The sequence below is a fragment of the Simochromis diagramma genome, unplaced genomic scaffold (assembly GCF_900408965.1).
Source record: "Simochromis diagramma unplaced genomic scaffold, fSimDia1.1 OVJJ01000159.1, whole genome shotgun sequence".
NCBI lineage: Eukaryota > Metazoa > Chordata > Actinopteri > Cichliformes > Cichlidae > Simochromis > Simochromis diagramma.
Genome location: NW_024387197.1, coordinates 3,712,285 through 3,731,867, shown reverse-complemented (window position 1 = coordinate 3,731,867; position 19,583 = coordinate 3,712,285). Strand labels below are relative to the sequence as shown.

Sequence of the window (19,583 nt, the reverse complement as noted above, 5' to 3'; positions counted from 1 at the left end):
ATAGAATAAATAATAAAGAGACACTAAATTACATCTAAGGGATGGAAGTTTTTAAACCTTCCAGGCCCTGTGTGAAAAGTAATTATGCCCTGAACCTAACTGGTTGTGCCACTCTGAGTTATAAAGAGGTGGACTTGTTGGAGTATTGCCCTGCTGGAACAACTCAAGTGTCTTTGAGTTTCAGGTGGTCATACATTCTCCTTCAGGATTTTCTTGATGAGAGCAAAATTTAGAGTTCCATCATCATTTACAGCAGGTACTGTATTTTTCGGACCATAAGGTGCACCGGATTATAAGGTGCATTAAGCGAAACAAAACAGTCAGATAAGTCAGACTTTATTCATCTCATTCTTCTTGCTTCCTCCATTTCTGTACTATTGATTCATTAATGTTGAATTCTCTCGCAGCTGCTCTATTCCCGTGTTGTTGCAGTATATTAATAACTAACCTCGTATTGTAAATGGATTATCTCAATAGTTCTCCTGACTGAAGTTTGTTGCGTTTACAGCATCCCGCCAAGCAATTGCATTTGCCCCTAACCATCAGGAAGCCTCGCCATAACTTTTATCGAGTGGAAAAAAGTTAGCGTTCATCTTCCAGCTTCACTGTTTATGTTATGCTAACATAGCTGTGTCGCTAGCGATCACGTAGCACATCATTATAGACCAGCTAGCCCAACTTCAGTAACCCTACAAACATCACTGCTGTTTAGTTTTCTGTTTTCATTTATGTTGGAAGTGATAGCAGAGCTGTACGTTTTAATGTTTTCTTCTAACTCCATTAAATTTAATAAATTATGTTTTCATGGATGCCTGGATGTTAAACTTCATTGTTACACCTGGTAAAGCAGCAACGCTGATCATTTTATTAAATGATTAGACAGGGAGGAAGAAAAACAGAATACACAGACACGGGACACAGACTGTCAAAGTAAAACAGGAAATACATGAATATAGAGACAAGGATGACAAGAGGTAATATGAGGGAAACAAGGGAGGCACACCTAAACACATTACCAGACCTTAACTAAAGCTATTAATATTAAATAATTACAAACATAAACACGGAGTCACTCTGGGCCATCACACTTTCTTATTATTGAACCATGAACACTAACTGTAACTGAGCCAAGTGAGGCCAGCAGTTGTTGTTCTGGGTCTTTTGTGGCATCCCGGATGAGTCGTTGCACTCCTGGGAACCTTCATCACTGTTCCACACTTACTCCATTTGTGGATAATGGTTCACTGGAGTACCAAAGCCTTAGAAATTATTTTTATAACTGTCAAAGGAGCTCACTACGATGACCAGGATGACTGAGAACCTTCACAGACATATTTTTTATAACTCTTTCTTTCTGTTAGATTTCACTGGCTTTGTTTCTCAGTTGCATGATGCGTTGCTTTTTAAGATCTTTTAGCATTCTCTTTGTCAGGCAGGTTCTATTTCGGATAGGATTTATTGTCTCAACTTGTCTAGAAACAATCGGGCCTGAGTGTGGTTAGTGAAACTGATCTCAGCTTTCCAAAAAATACGGTTAAAGCTTCATAATTTAACATATAGGTATGACAACTATGCAAAAAATGTAAAAAAAAAAAAAAAAAAAAAAAAAAGGAAAGAAAGAAAGAAAGAAAGAAAGAAAAAAAGAAAAGAAAACCGGGAAGGAGGGAAATACGTTTTCACAGCACTGTATGCTATTGTATGTACCACCTGCATGCAATAATCCTGTAAGAATGAGTTGGGTTTTTTTTTCAAAGGGCAGACAAAGACACTAAAGGGTGATGAAAGGAAGGGTGGATACATGTAATATTTTGGAATCATTCATTACTTTGGCTTTTATCTTTACAGTCAACAAGCAGCAGCCTGGGTAGCAACCAACAAAAATTATTGTATCACAAGGTTAGAGCTCTTTGTCAGACATTACTTACAGTCTGCACACTTTTTTAACAGTATACAGGGAGTGCAGAATTATTAGGCAAGTTGTATTTTTGAGGAATAATTTTATTATTGAACAACAACCATGTTCTCAATGAACCCAAAAAACTCATTAATATCAAAGCTGAATGTTTTTGGAAGTAGTTTTTAGTTTGTTTTTAGTTTTAGCTATTTTAGGGGGATATCTGTGTGTGCAGGTGACTATTACTGTGCATAATTATTAGGCAACTTAACAAAAAACAAATATATACTCATTTCAATTATTTATTTTTACCAGTGAAACCAATATAACATCTCCACATTCACAAATATACATTTCTGACATTCAAAAACAAAACAAAAACAAATCAGCGACCAATATAGCCACCTTTCTTTGCAAGGACACTCAAAAGCCTGCCATCCATGGATTCTGTCAGTGTTTTGATCTGTTCACCATCAACATTGCGTGCAGCAGCAACCATAGCCTCCCAGACACTGTTCAGAGAGGTGTACTGTTTTCCCTCCTTGTAAATCTCACATTTGATGATGGACCACAGGTTCTCAATGGGGTTCAGATCAGGTGAACAAGGAGGCCATGTCATTAGTTTTTCTTCTTTTATACCCTTTCTTGCCAGCCACGCTGTGGAGTACTTGGACGCGTGTGATGGAGCATTGTCCTGCATGGAAATCATGTTTTTCTTGAAGGATGCAGACTTCTTCCTGTACCACTGCTTGAAGAAGGTGTCTTCCAGAAACTGGCAGTAGGACTGGGAGTTGAGCTTGACTCCATCCTCAACCCGAAAAGGCCCCACAAGCTCATCTTTGATGATACCAGCCCAAACCAGTACTCCACCTCCACCTTGCTGGCGTCTGAGTCGGACTGGAGCTCTCTGCCCTTTACCAATCCAGCCACGGGCCCATCCATCTGGCCCATCAAGACTCACTCTCATTTCATCAGTCCATAAAAGCTTAGAAAAACCAGTCTTGAGATATTTCTTGGCCCAGTCTTGACGTTTCAGCTTGTGTGTCTTGTTCAGTGATGGTCGTCTTTCAGCCTTTCTTAGCTTGGCCATGTCTCTGAGTATTGCACACCTTGTGCTTTTGGGCACTCCAGTGATGTTGCAGCTCTGAAATATGGCCAAACTGGTGGCAAGTGGCATCTTGGCAGCTGCACGCTTGACTTTTCTCAGTTCATGGGCAGTTATTTTGCACCTTGGTTTTTCCACACGCTTCTTGCGACCCTGTTGACTATTTTGAATGAAACGCTTGATTGTTCGATGATCACGCTTCAGAAGCTTTGCAATTTTGAGACTGCTGCATCCCTCTGTAAGATATCTCACTATTTTTGACTTTTCTGAGCCCGTCAAGTCCTTCTTTTGACCCATTTTGCCAAAGGAAAGGACGTTGCCTAATAATTATGCACACCTGATATAGGGTGTTGATGTCATTAGACCACACCCCTTCTCATTACAGAGATGCACATCACCTAATATGCTTAATTGGTAGTAGGCTTTCGAGCCTATACAGCTTGGAGTAAGACAACATGCATGAAGAGGATGATGTGGACAAAATACTCATTTGCCTAATAATTCTGCACTCCCTGTATACTGCTGTGGTGAGTTTATACTTGACTTGTTTTCTGCTTGGCCGTCACCTAAGGATTTACATCCCTGATAAGCAGAAGGAGTCTCAGTGTCTGTTTAACGTCTCCCATTACAATGGCCTGTGTGTGTGGAGTATAAGGCCCATCTGTAGTGCAGATGCATACAAGTGAGAAAGTGACACTACTCTTACTAATGTGATATGATTGAAATATGTGATTAATACATGAGAAAAGAAATCTGCCACCACAGGGTGTACCTTAGGTAAATAACTGTCAGGGTTTCTGGGTCATTGACCCAGTATTTTCAGTTCACGTTCACTGTTTATCTTCTGCCTGTTCCTCTTCCTGTTTTATTGTGTTAGCCTGGGTCTGTGTGCATTATGTTCAGTCCTCTTCCCATTTATCATTAGTTCATTATGTTCAGCTGTTCACTCACCTGTCTCCGATCGTTGTCATTGTTAGTCATGTATTTAAGCCCTCTGTTCCCTTCAGCCCTTGTCGTGTCATTGATGTACATGTGATGGTATGATGTTGTTCCTGTCGCGTGTTCAGTCCAGTCAGCCAGTTAGTCTACCAGTCCATTAAGTTCAGCCAGCCATCCTGTCATCTTTTGTCTCCATTTCCAATAAACCTCATTCTGCACCAAGAGTCCTGCGTGTGGGTCATCTCTTCCTCGCCTCCGCACACGACCCCTGACAATAACTTTCACAACCTGAAAATTAAAACTCTTTAAGAGGTGTAATCTAATCTTCTTTGTTTTGCTTGAATATTTTCTAAATTTAAAGATATTAGAGATACAAAACTTAACTTAAAGACATAAATGAAAGCCTCAAAAGAAAATTTTTATATTTTTAAACATGTGCCTTATTTTGCCATCTTACTGGGCTTAAAAAATGCTTTAAATCAGCACAATGGTTATGAAGCGTAAGAGTAAGAGTAACCCACATGGAAATTGCCCTCATCAAGGTAAAATTCTTTGTTTTTGACAGAGACATTCGCAGATTATATTCTGCAGAAGTCTGGGACTACATTTAATGGTGCCTGTCATGCTACTGTGTATACTGGAGCACTTTTCATCAGGAAAATGTGCTTTTCATGTAGGATCTAGCCCCCTAGTTAATTGGCAGCAGACACTACTTACTGCAAACAACAACGTTTCCAGGTTCAGCACTAGCCTGTCTCTGAAAGCTTTAAGAAGGGTAGTCATTGTGTCGCCACAGTGTGAAGATAAATCACATCACACATCCAAAACAAAGAAACACATAAGTGTGTGATTATTAAAATAAATGTCACAATGTGACAGCCATACTCATGACTTACTGTGCTCCTAGAACTGTTTATGCAAAAACAGACCACCTCCTTAGGATGCCAGAATATTTTACACTTCCTTTTTCTTTATGTTGGTTATTGATGAGGTATGGTGGGACTTTATGCAAATAATTTATCAGCATGCTCAACAACACAGTAAGACAAAGTATTGCACAAGATTGTACAGCTGCTTGGTGTCAATTATGTTGTTCATTCTACAAAATGCATTCAGAGGGAACAGGGTGTATCTAAGGTCTCAATCAACACTTTTGTAGCAACAGAAAGCCTGAGGTTTCAAGGTCTTTTGGAAAGGAAGTATAAATCCTTTTTTAGTTTATGGCTTAGGAAAAGGAGAGGCTAGTTCATTACCATGAGGATAGGAAAAGCTCTGTGAAACGCATCTGACAAAGCAACTAGATTTAGCTATTCTTGGCCAGCCTTGAGGAAATGATGCTCCAAGCGTTGTGTATTTGAATTTCCAGTGTTTGTGCATCTGTACGCTCCATTCGCTAACACATGGGTCAGGGTACTGCTGGCAGGTTTTTGGTCTCTGCAGAGATTGGTACTTTTTGACATTTTGTAAATATACAAAATTGGTGTTGTCAGCCAAGTTTGACATCCTCCCCCATTAAATGCATTCATTCAACACTCTGCTACATCTACCAAAAGGTTTGTCACTGAAGTCCCTGTCAACAAAAACCATCACAGCGGCAGCTTGTGTAAATTATTACAACGTGGCAGAATGTTGGAGGCATAACTCATAATTAACTTTTGCTGAAGAACCACAGCCTTAGCATTCTGTTTGAGGACGTCGTCTAATCCCACACCCCGTCTTCCACTTTTTTTTGTTCGTCTTCCCATACTGGTGTACTTCATCTATTAATGAGCTGTTTATTTACTGCCATTGAGATTGACATTCAGTAACTTGCCTAAGGACATAATGAACTGGTGCATTCTTGTTTGAAAGACTAAAGCCATCCAAATCTCTTGTTTTATAAAATCTTGTAATTTACAGTCACGTCCAATAAATTTCACACCGGCGTTTGCTGACAGATTTTTGACTCTGACTCTGTTTTAGACAAGTTTATGTTCACTGATATTTTACCTAAAAAAAAAAGCGGCCGCGAGGAAGGCGGCGGCCACTGAGCAGGTCCGGTGGGCGGCCGCGAGGAAGGCGGCGGCGGCCACTGAGCAGGTCCGGTCACAGACATATCACCACATGCCCTATTTGGGTTATTTGCATGCTCCTTTAATTAACGTGATAATGTCTGCTGCAATCAAAACCTGGTAACGTGCCAGCAAAGCAGCTGCTGTCTAAGCTGATTTGTCTTTCTTGCCAACTTACTTTACATGTATTTAACAGTTAATGATCGACAAAATCTGGAAACCTTGTGGGATTTGAAATGTGCTCTAATCCTCAGTTAGCCTGTTTCATCCGTTCCATCTGCCTGATTATGTTTTGCAATCACAAACCTCTTGTCACGATCTGGTACAGGGATTCAAACGCAGAGCGGTAAGGTATCTCCAAGGTGTAGTTTATTTACAGTGCCAGTGCAATATATGTACAGTGAAGGGATCCAAAACTCCGGGGGAATCACAGGGTAACTCGCTCACGTCTTCTTCGCTCACACTCACACACGTTCCCGCAGCAGGGAGGTCGCAGGTCCCGGGGGGGAGATCTGAGGCAGACGAGAAGGCAGGTCACCAACTAATCACAAATCACGAATATGAAGCACAAGAGCTGTGAGAACACTAACGTTAGGGGTACAATCATCCAGCGACGAGAGGATCTGTGTTCCAGCCTCAAATAGTGCTCCCGGTGATGATGGGTGAGTGTTGTCAGGTGTGTGTGTGGGCCAAGGGCAGGAGCCCACAGTGAGCTCCGCCCAGGCAGAGAGGGAGAGAACAGAAACAGCAATTGTAGCCTTGTGGGGCCGACCGGGCAGGCACGGAGACCATGACACCTCTAGATTTTGCTTCTTTGGCAACTTTCAAAATAAATGTCTACTCGGATGTCCAGCAGCACAAATGGACATTTATTTACATTACAGGTTTTCTTTCAATTGTTTACCTTTTTTCTCCAAATTGGTCTATTTTCACTGAAATACACTTCCTGTAGCTGCAAGGATTTTTGGACAGTGGCACTTCTTGTATTTTTGCTTCTATACATTTACCACAATGGCTTTTAAATCAAATACTCAAGATGACACTGAAGTGCAGACATTCAACTTAATTCAAAGAGCTTTACAAAAGTATCACACTCAGTGCTTTTGAATTGAATTAATTGAAATTTTTATACACTGTTGACAGGGGATTTCTAAAAATCACCCTGTAATTCTTCAGCTAAGACACCTGAGTTAGAAAACAAAAAGACTGCAGTCGTTTTTTACACGCGTGGGCAGCAACGAATGCACCTTGCGAACTGCGAACTGCGTACTTTTATTTTATACATGTGCGTGTGTGTGTGTGTGTGTGTGTGTGTGTGTGTGTGTGTGTGTGTGTGTAAAAATAACAATTTAAAGTGTAGATATATGCAACACTTTAAATTAGCCGGTTTTAGTGATGCTTGCATCATTGGAGAAGATGAACCCCTGCCAATGTACTGTTGCAGCTGGTAATGAAAAGTTGTCATATGTCTGAACAAAGCCTGCAACACCTCTACTTCTCTTTGTTCTAACTTAAATTTTTCTCTGCTTATTGCCATTTTATTTCCTCTGCAGTGTTGACTGATATCAAGGATGGATATTCTGGACGTTGTGGACGAAGACGAGATGGCACTTGAGGGATCAAACATTACATCCATCGTTTTAAACACCAGCCTAGATGATGTATCCAATGTCACCAATATTACCTTTTTCCCTTACTATCAGCACTCTCTGTATGTGGCTGCCATCTACACCCTGGCTTACTCCTTCATCTTTCTGCTGTGTATGGTGGGTAACATCCTGGTGTGTCTCATCGTACTGGAAAACCGTCGTATGCGCACGGTCACCAACCTCTTCATCCTCAACCTGGCTATCAGTGACCTGCTGGTGGGGATCTTCTGCATCCCTACAACACTGGTGGACAACCTCATCACAGGTAATACTGAGCTTGTGACTAATGTACATGCAGTCGTATCATTGTTAATTTGGACCTGAGTGCAGATGTGCATTTCAATTCAGTGCAATGTACCATTTGGATGCATAGCATAATCTCAGAGTATTCCGATAAGCAAATGGGTCATTCCATTTTAAATCACAGGCCTTATTCTCGATCTTCTCTGATTTGCAAAAGAGTTTGAACATATAGCTAATACATATGAAGCTAAAATTTTAGTTTTATATGTTTACTTGATTTGAAAAATACTCAGCTGACCAACATTTCAGGCCTTTTTTCCCACACAACAATGTCTGAGGCAATGTTTGAAAGTAATTTTCATTGGTCTTTCTTACAATCAAAATTCTATGATTTAGAGCAAATTAATTTAAAAAAAATATCTCGATGTTACTAGTGAAAATTTCTGAAAAGTACAGTTATACAGTGGTCCCTCGTTTATCGCGGGAGTTACGTTCTAAAAATAACCCGTAAGTGCCTTTGATGGTGCAAAATGTTTCATTGACATTGTTGGGTTTGTTGGGAAGAAAACTTACAAACATACAGTACAGCACTTCAGAGTCGCACTGCTAGCGATCAAAGATTTATGTAAATTTGAGAAGCTGAATGCATTCTGTACTGTACTGTACAGGAGAGACGGCATGAGATTGACTGACAATGGTCTACGGCCAAAAGGACGCAGAACACAATGTGCTGTAAAAACAAAACAAAAAAACAAAAAACATGCAAAATTGCACCAAAAAAAATGAATGAAACAGCGAGGCCGTTATAGCGGTCCCTTGTTATAGCGAGGGACCGCTGTATTTGCAATTTTGTGAAATAATACTATACATCATTCAGAAATTGTCTTTAGTTGTCATCATACACAAAAAAATGAGTACATGCATCAAAACGTTTACCCATCTGGAACAACCCTGACATCTTACAACACAATAATATGACAAACATCCCAGATTAGGGTTGTTAAGGAATTAAATACTTGGAACGTATATTCAAAGTAATAGACTTTTATCCATTTGGACAAGAATATTAGAATATGAGATTAACCAGAATAGATTTTTATACTATCAATAGTTTAATAAAAGAGTTTTAAAAAAGGCATTTAAGCAAAATCAAGTCAAACTACAAACAGGTGTGGTGCAATTCCTTAATTTCAAAACCCCCACATTACTGTCTAAAAGATACAGGACACTCAAAAATAGATGAATCAATATCCCTTCTATTGTGAAATCTATCAGTCAGCTTAGACCACAACTTCTGGCCTCAGAAATGCTTAAAAACCTTTAAAATGACCAATCTACAATTAATTCAATACAGAATCCTGCATAGAGTCAGGTCAGTGGTTGTCCAGGATTGGTTTTGTGTCATCTAACACCTGCTCACATGGTCAAAGCAATTCGCCTACAATTACATCCACCCTCTGTCTCTGGTGGGGGCTGTGGCTTTTGATGACATGGTTCAGCTCAAGTTGGCTGACTGAACTTCTTTGCTGGCTTCTGTTTATATACACACACAAGTCTGCGACAAATAAAGTTTACTCCTGTTTGAGTAACATTTGCAGTCCCTAACTGTTTCAGAAAATCACGGAGTTTTCACGTCTTCCACTTTCACCCAGTAGGAAGGGGACTGTGTGCCACAGGAAGTCTCGGTCTAAATGGTAGATTCTGAAATAGAGAAGGCTTTCAGTAGCTGCCGTGCACGGCCCAGTTTATAACAACTCTATATGAGAGCAATGGTCTGGAGATACAGGTGTCAGTGGCGAAAAGCTTAAACAGCTGTGCTGCTGTGATAACAGGATGCAGCAGTCAGAGAAGTCGCATCAAATCTCTCGTGCACTCTCTGGAAAAAGTGATGTTGTCCTTGAAAACCAGAATCCTGTAAACAATACTGTCATCTTTTTAGTTCACTGAAGCAAAAACTTTACATGAAAATACCGTCACACTTTCTAATCCTTAATATCTCTTTTTCATTACCAAGAAATGTGGTGACATTTTACCTGATTTAAAAAAAAAAAGGGAAAAAAAGAACAAACTGTGAAAACATAATTTTCCTCACTCTGCTTACTTTAGAAAATATTCACAGAGGACACATAACAAGTAAGATTGAATAATTCATACAAGTGATAACAATATATGACCTCCAATCACATTCCCTGGATGCCATGCTCACTTTTCTTAGTCCTCACACAAACAGACAGGATGTTCAAGTGTCAGCAATAATGATTTCACAGCATTACTGCAGGTGCTGGCATTCATCGACTTTAATTAAGTTATGTTATCTTTATAAAAAGAAAGAGAGCCATAGGAATGTCAGGCGTTGTATGGAGGCGAGGAAGAAGGAACCCAAACGCAGGACTCGCAGGTAGGTGAAGACTGGTGAAGGTTTATTATAAGGATTGGATGAACAGAGGGTAAACGGACACTGACTGGCTGGATCACTGAATGGCTGACTGAACTGAGAGAACACACAGGAAGGACAACATCACACGAACATCAACATCAATGACACGACAAAGAACTGGTGAAACCGAGGAACTTAAATACACAGGTTGAATGATGGCAATGATTGGAAACAGGTGAGTACAGGGCTGAACATAATCTGACTAATGACACAAGAGACAAGCTGACACGGGGAAAAAAACAGGAAGTGAGAACATTGATGTGGCAACATAACCTAAATGTGACAAAACTGAAAACACTGGGTCACCGACCCAGGAACCCTGACAGTACCCCCCCTTTCAAAGGCCGGCACCCGAGGGCCAAAAGAGAAAAAGACCAGAACAGGGTGGGCGGAGGGGGCCCGTGGCCGAGACGAGACAGTTCAGGTGGGCGGCGCGAGGAAGGCGGCGGTGGCCACTGAGCAGGTCCGGTGGGCGGCCGCGAGGAAGGCGGCGGTCGAGATGAGACGGTTCGGTGGGCGGCCGCGAGGAAGACGGCGGCGGCCCCCTGAGCAGGTCCGGTGGGGGGCCACGCCGGCGATGACGTCCGCAGGACCAGGCGAAGCAGAAGCTGAAGCTGGACCAGGCGAAGCCGAAGCTGAAGCTGAGGCTGGACCAGGCGACGGCATGGGAGCCGGGGGTGACGGAGCAACAGCTGTAGAGCCAGCAGGCGCGGAAGCCTCTGGCTGGAGACAGGCAGGGGCAGTAGGCATGGAAGCCCCTGGCTGAGGAGCGGCCGGGCCAGCGGGCGCGGAAGCCCCTGGCTGAGGAGCGGCCGGGCCAGCGGGCGCGGAAGCCCCTGGCTGAGGAGTGGCCGGGCCAGCGGGTGCGGAAACCCCTGGCTAAGGAGCGGGAGAGCTCGCAGCTGGCTCTGGATGCTGTGGCTGCAGGTCAGGGAACTGAACAGGATGGTGAATGAGTAACTGGACTACAGAAGACTGGACTACAGACAGCGGGAGAATGGGTGACTGGACTACAGACAGCGGGAGAATGGGTGACTGAGCTACAGGCGGCCGGACGGGAGGCGACTGGACTGACTGGACGGGAGGCGACTGGACTGACTGGACAGGGGACTGGAGGACAGAAGACTGAACTGGAGGGGACTGGAGGACAGGAGACTGAACTAGAGTAGACTGGAGGACAGGCGGAGACTGAACTACAGGGGACTGGAGGACAGGAGGGGACTGGAGGACAGGAGGAGACTGAACTACAGGGGACTGGAGGGCAGGAGACTGGACTACAGGGGACTGGAGTGAAGGCTGAACAGCAGGTGAGTGAACTGACTGGACTGAGGAGACTAATGGATAAACAGAGGTTGGTACGGCTAATGGCTGAGCTAAAGACTGAGCTAGTGAGGGGGATAAAGCTGCAGCTTTGGCTAGTAAGGCTGGTGCCTGAGCAGGGGACAGGTCAGCTAGCCTAACCGATGTAAATTCCCGAGGTAGATAAAAAGGACGATACTGTCCATCATGTGTCGTCCTTTTTATCTACCTCGGGAATTTACATCGGTCATTGTAAGTGCCGTTTATATTCCACCACAAGCGGACATGGTCACCGCCTTATGCGAGCTGCATGAGGCACTCACACAGCACCAGACACAACACCAGGACGCTGCGCTTATTGTGACGGGGGACTTTAATAGTGCCAACCTCAAACGCGCAGCGCCGAACTTTTATCAACACATCACCTGCCCCACCAGAGGTGAAAGGACACTGGACCACTGCTACACTACAGTCAAGGACGGCTACAAGGCACAATCTCGCCCTCCGTTTGGCAAATCCGATCACGCCGCCATCTTCCTCATGCCAAAATACAAACAAAGGCTGAAACAGGAAGTTCCGGTTCAGAGGAAGGTCGCGCGCTGGACGGATCAATCGGTGGCCGCGTTACAGGACGCACTCGATGACGCAGACTGGGACATGTTCAGAAACAGCTCCGATGATGATGTCAACGTGTTTATGGAAGCGGTTGTGGGATTCATCGGGAAACTAGCGGATGATACCGTGGAGACAAAGACTATCACAACGTTTCCCAACCAGAAGCCGTGGGTGGATAAAACCATCCGCGACGCTCTCAGATCCCGCACCGCTGCCTACAACATGGGACTCACGACGGGGGACATGGACCCGTACAAAGCCGCGTCATATAACGTGCGGAGGGCGGTGAAAGAGGCGAAGCAGCGCTACGGGAGGAAACTAGAGTCACATCTCCAACAGAGTGACTCTAGGAGCCTGTGGCGGGAACTAAGGACAATAACAGACTATAAAGCACCAACAACCGGTATGACGAACGCGGCCGTGACTCTGGCAGACGAGCTGAACACTTTCTATGCTCGCTTCGAGGCTGCAGCTAAGGACTCCAACGATGCTAGTGCTAGCGGCGCTAACGGCTGCAGACAGGAAGATACTGCCAGCACCGGAAACGTGCTCATCATCTCCGAGCATGAAGTAAGGAGAGCCTTCAAGAGAGTGAACACCAGGAAAGCAGCAGGACCAGACGGCATCCCAGGTCGTATCCTCAGAGACTGCGCATACCAGCTAGCTCCTGTGTTCACTGAGATATTCAACATCTCTTTATCTCAGTCGGTGATCCCCACATGCTTCAAAGAGTCCATCATTGTTCCTGTCCCGAAGAAACCCCACCCTGCTTCTCTCAATGACTATCACCCTGTAGCCCTCACCTCAGTAGTGATGAAGTGTTTTGAACGCCTGGTCAGAGACTTCATCATTTCTTCACTACCAGACACACTGGACCCACTACAGTTCGCTTACCGTCCAAATCGTTCCACAGGCGATGCCATCTCTCATCTCCTCCACACATCACTTACTCACTTGGACACTAGAAGGGGGAATTATGTTAAAATGCTCTTCATAGACTACAGCTCTGCATTTAACACCATAATTCCCTCCACACTCACCACCAAGCTGGAGCATCTGGGACTCAGCTCATCTATGTGTCAGTGGATCTCCAACTTCCTAACTGGCAGACCACAGGCAGTAAGGATGGGCGGACATGTCTCAGCCTCCACCACTCTCAGCACTGGAGCCCCCCAGGGGTGTGTTCTGAGCCCCCTGCTGTACTCTCTGTACACATATGACTGTGTGGCCACTACCAGCTCCACCACCATCATCAAGTTTGCTGATGACACCGTCATGGTGGGCCTGATCTCTGATAACAACGGCCTACCTGAAGGAGATTAGGAATCTGGAGAACTGGTGCCAGAGGAACAACCTCCTCCTAAATGTCAGTAAGACAAAGGAGCTGATAGTGGACTTCAGCACTAAGCAGGAGAGGAACTACCAGACCCCCGTCATCGACGAGTGCCCAGTGGAGAGAATGGACAGCTTCAAATACCTCGGAGTTCACATCACGCAGGACCTGTCATGGTCCTGTCACATCAACACTGTGGTGAAAAAGGCCCGTCAGCGTCTCTACCACCTCAGATGCTTGAGAGACTTCCAACTGCCCTCCAGGGTGCTCAGGAACTTTTACTCGTGCACCATAGAGAGCATCCTGACGGGAAACATCTTAACCTGGTTCGGGAACAGCACCATGCAGGACAGACGAGCTCTACAGAGGGTTGTGCGGTCAGCTGAGCGCACCATCCACTCCGAGCTCCCTGACCTGCACTCAATCTACAGCAGGCGGTGCTGGACCAAGGCCAGGAAGATCGTGAAGGACCTCAGCCATCCCAACAACAGACTGTTCTCTCTGTTGAGGTCAGGAAAGCAAGTCCGCTCCATGAAGACCAACACAGAGAGACTGAGGAGGAGCTTCTTCCCGCAGGCGATACGGTCTCTCAATCACACCACCACACAGTACTGACCCACACAACTGGACAAATGCCGTCCCTTCGCTTGACCCCAGTTGCTCTTGTCCGCTCCCCCGTAACACTACTCTTTTATTGAGGTTACATGAATATACATAGGTTCATTAACATATGACGTCTACATACAAACAAAGAGTACCTTGCCTGTGCGTTGTGTAAGTATGTGTGTGTGTGTCTGTGTGCGTGTGTGGGGTCAAGATGTGACCCTGTGAAGACTCCCCAAAGCTGGTGCCAGGAGTCTAGCGGTCCATCTAAACAAAAGGCTCTTAGCCTAAAACTGACATAGCTACGTTTATCCTACCATAAAACAATAAGACAAGGTACGACCTCTCCCATGTTCCCAGGATGTAGGTGTGAATGCCAGAACACTCTGGAATGCACACAAAGCCTTTGCAGACTATTAAGGATCACACATCCTATCACTACACGATCGATTATACACCTCTAAGCATATATGGTTAAATATTTCTAAGCATAAATGACAATAAACAATACAAATCTAACAGTCATCAGTCGTCATTACAGTGCCTAACAAAGCCTGTAACTGTGAGAGCTGACTGAGACGTATTTCATGCTTTGCACATTTACTGTATTAGCCAAAATCTAATTTTTTAGTCATCTGATATTATATTGCTTCTTAGTGGTAATACAAATCCACACACTGCATCTTCAGTATGATCAGGAAAAAACTGAACAGAGGGAGCATGTTTTGCGTGTTTGATAAATCACAAAAACATCAAGTTCTGTTCCTGATTTCAGAATACATAAGCCAAAAACAACATTTCCAAAATCCTATTAGTCATCTTTGTTGACTGACAGACACAAAAACATAAACCAATATAATAAATCAATGACTGCTGCACTCAAAGGCTGTTTCAAGGCAAAACAACAACACCCAGTTTCACAGCAAACAGTTTCCATCGTATCTTCAGTCAGCTGCAGCAGACATTCCCAGTCACCAACTCATCAGCACATCAGCCTGTTGCACAAAATTTCTATCCTCAAACTTTCACCACTGATATTTACAGGATGTCTTTGATCGATATGTGAAACAGGCAGGGTATATTGCTTGCACAACATCAACAAATGCCTAGTAAAGACCTAAAGAGAATTCCTAGAATAACACCACACAAGTTCAAATGGAAAAACTCATGCTGGATATCTATACTGATATGGGCTGGGTAATGTCTTAGGGATGAAGGGATGTCCACACTGTTTGATGGAAATTAAAATTATCAACCTACAGAGGGCTGAATTCAGAGAAAGACAGAAATTCAGAGTGAAAAAATGAAACATTGGGCTTGTTCATGCTACTGAAATTTTACTCAGTAGTTTGTATGTGTGCTTGTATACATGCCTGAAAACGTTGGAGCATTATCATAATGAGATGACAGATGGTGTCAAAGAGGATCTGCTTGCATATTTGAACCAGGGCATCACTGAGCTACTTGACGACGCCAGATAGAGCGAAACTAAATGTCCAAGAGGTGCTCTGTTGGATTTATGTCAGGCAACATTCCAGTCCTGCCGATGTGTTAAGGACCTTCTAAAGCCTTGTCCAGGTCTCCAGGAGTAGCTGCCTGTCTCCTAGAATCTCCTCCAAGCACTTAAGACGGTACTGAGAGATACAGCAAACCTACTGATAATGTATTTGCTGGAATTTTGTATTGTGTCACATGTTAATGTACCATCCCAGGAGTTGGGCTACCTGCACATCCTCTACTTAACTCACCAGATCAATATCCCAGAAGTTTAACAGACCTGTTGCTATGCTCTGATTTAAAAAGTGTTTCTTTCACACTGAGAACACTTCCAGCTGTGTTGCTTCCTGAATAGAAGTACCCCTTAATGTTGAGACAGAACAAATTTGAGATGTGAATGTGATGCAAATCGCAGTTACATGAGTACTTCTTGAAGATTAATTTTACGAATAGCTTCAGTGGTTTGGATTTGCTTGTACTCATCTGACAGATAAATTGTGTTAACATGTTTCTTATGTTGGAATGAGGCAAAGTTAGATTATTCAGTTTGTCAATAATTCACAGTACATTTAAAAATCACTACATACTGTAGCAGCCAATCGGAAAGCATGAAGACAAGGTATCACCACATTATGGCTCTAATATGAAATGGTAAATTGTTCCAGTTTAGTGGAGCTTTAGTGCAATTTATTGTTTTAATTCATCCAGCCACACATACACGCAAAAAACAAGAGCTAATCCAAGTTCCTAACTTGATAATTTGTGAAAAAAAGGTTCAAGGACACTATTGAAAAACGTAAATAAGGGCAACTGAAAGTTGAATACATCAGGTATCTTTTTACATTTAGAAATTTAAATTGAAACTATTTTTCTGTCATTGGCCTCATTTGTCATTTGCACCACTACTGCATGACTCTACGAATGACTGATGTCTAGCTAAATGAAACCAACGATTAAAAAGAAAAATCTCTTTCAATGCTCTTTTTCTTCCATGAAACCGATCGTGAACTACTACTGGTAAAGTTTTTCAGCCGGTTGACAGTTTTTGCTTGACTAAAGAAATATGTGTTTAATTTGATTTCCTCTTTTCCTCGATATGAGTCACACATCAATTATCATTTACTGCTCTCCCTGTAGTTGAAGGTCATGACTTTGGAGTCCATGAAGTGCTTTAAGTGTCTGTCTGCTCTTGTAACATTTATAGGATTGCAGCCAAATTACGAACAACCGTGTCTATCATCAGGAAGTGTCCTTATTTCTTCTTTACACAATCAGAAAGGTTGTACTATCCGGAGCGTTGTCTCATCTTGGCTTTTCCAAATGGCTCCTCATAGATTGGCTTTTGGGTCGAAGCTATACTATGGATCTGTGGATATATGGATATGTGGTATGGGATCTCCACTAAACTTTGTGGGGGGGAAAGTCACAGCAGTTAAAGGTAATGATATTTGGATCACTATCATTCTATCCCCTGACTAAGTCATTGAAAACCCACTGAAAGGCATATTTAAATAACTCCTTAATGCTACCGTATTTTCCGCACTATAAGGCGCGCTTAAAATCCTTTAGTTTTCTCAAAAATTGACAGTGCACCTTATAATTTGGCTACTGTTGTCGGGAGCCTCGCAGAGTAATCTGGGTCCAAAACTGAGGATGAATGCTAACTTTTTTCCACTCGATAAAAGTTAGCGTGAGGGTTCCCGATGGTTAGAGACAAGTGCAATCATATGGCAGGATGCTGTAAACAGACCAAACTTCAGTCAGGAGAACAACTGAGATAATCCATCCATAATACGAGGTTAGTCATTAATATACTGCAACAGCAAGGGAATAGAGCAGCTGCGAGAGAATTCAACATTAATGAATCAAACTTCTGAAGTGGGGGAAGCAAGAAGAATGAATTGAGTAAAGTTTGACCTTTCTGACTGTTTTGTTTCACTTAATGCGCCTTATAATCTGGTGCGCCTTATGGTCCGAAAAATACGGTACATTCAGTCAACTGTTTTTAATGTACTACCAAAATGTTGCAAGATATCCTATAAGAGATTCCAGTTTGCGCAGAGCTAATATTATCTCAGGAGGGCTTGGCACAATGTCCATATCCTTTTACAGACATGGCAGATTCATACAGGATTAATTCACAAACAACCTCAACAATTATTACAAAATCCCCAAACATTATAGTTTTAGTCCAGACAGAATGGGCCATATGGAGCAGAAGGAAGTGAAACATGAGGAAAGAGAGATGAGAGAAGAATACAGAAGGTGGCCACAAGTGATGATACTGGATGCAAAAGCCATGACTGGACTCAGCTGTGTTATTTTTGTTTCAAGCATCATATCCAGATCATTAAGCCCCAGCTGTTCAGGTTTCTCATGTAGGACCAGCTTGTCTTTACTTCACCCAGTCAAACAGAAAATGTGTTATCCTTTAAAGGTTACACATATCTAAAATCTGAGGTTCTCGGAAAATGAATTAGTACAAAGTACCAAAAATTTTACCCTAGGTGTGCATTTAAAAGCCAATGCTAATGAACCAAATACTAGACTGTGTCATTAGCATTAAAACATACAGTTTAACAGGATGAGAACATAAAATGACACCATCTAACAATGCCACGAGGATCACTGTGGAAAAGGATTTGTACCATGGCAGACTGTAAGGCATTGGTAAATGATGGTGAAGGTTATGCACAGTTTATACTAGAGCTGTATGTGTTTGCCTCTGTGGCCCTAAATCTAATAAGGAGCCCATGGGTCGAAAGCAAGCATCAAACTCCAGCACCTAGAAATGAAGTTAAGCTTAAGTTTTATAAGGAAAATCTATGGTCTCACATCTGTAGCGGACTCTTGAATCTAAGCTTCACATCACTTTTGCTTTCCAAGCTGTGAAGCTGTTTGTGTCACTAGTCTAGTCCAATCAGCTTTCTCCAGGCCTCCTTCAAGCCAATAAGCATGCACGCCACATAGCTTAAATCTCACTGTGAACCTCTCATTTCCCTTTGCAGACACCTTCTGCTACCCCCCTCCTCCCCATCAGCACCTTTTATCACTCAGGCTCCATCAACAGCATCTAGACTCTGGGGGGGGGGTCCTGCTCTATCACCCTATCACTGCTGAGATGGGCCATCAGAGTCTAACCACAAAATACCTCTAAAACCTCTAATCTAAATTCTGTACATCAATAAATCATGTAAATCTCTTTCTAATGACCTCGCCTTATTGAAATGAAGCTATCAGCAAACAGCCAAACCCAGCTATTCCAGCTGGTTTTAAAATTTATACAATCCCAATCAATAATAGACACATTTTAAAATGCTCAGTGGGTTAGCTTGACCAAAACTGTACAGGATTTATTTTACTTTATTTTTGAAACACACGTGTTTGGATTTTGTTGAGGTTTAAAGTTAGAAGCTAGTTAGCTAGTAGTACTTTGATCGACATCTTTAGCTAGTAGCTATCTTCAAGAGTTAAGAGTCAGCTATGTAACTATGTAGACTATCTGAGAAGTCCCATTTTGGGGAGTACATTTGGGGGGGTATTAATCATCAATTAGCAAGCATATGTCTATGTGTTTCAGCCAAACAGTTGAGTGTAATTAGCTAACCTAGCTTGCTAGTGTGGACCTTCCAACTTTTAATACCCAGCAGTTAGCATGAAGGAGAAGGATAGATATGGTGGGAAATCCAGATTTTGAATACCCACTGGTAAGTTATTATTAATAATTTCCCTTGAATTTCAAACTTTTATGATTTTATGCAAAATTCATATCTATTTCATTTATTAGATTGAGCAATGATAGGTTCCCTATGTCCCTAAACAATAAGAAAACTTGATGAAAAGCTCAGTGATAAAAAACAAAAAAGTTTTTATTTTTCTCATTCACTTTTTGAACAAACTGAAAATGAGAGCACAGTT

The 19,583-nt window shown here is 42.7% G+C and overlaps 1 protein-coding gene across 2 annotated transcripts in view; it reads left to right on the top strand.

The window, feature by feature from the left end:
• Nucleotides 1–19,583, top strand: part of npffr1l2 (neuropeptide FF receptor 1 like 2) — an 88,418-nt gene that overhangs the window by 24,528 nt on the left and 44,307 nt on the right. For both annotated transcript variants that reach the window (XM_040050129.1, XM_040050128.1), the window contains exon 2: nucleotides 7,543–7,903. In XM_040050129.1, coding sequence (XP_039906063.1) covers nucleotides 7,561–7,903 — 343 coding nt within the window. In that variant the 5' untranslated portion in view covers nucleotides 7,543–7,560. The remainder of the gene's footprint in view (nucleotides 1–7,542; nucleotides 7,904–19,583) is intronic.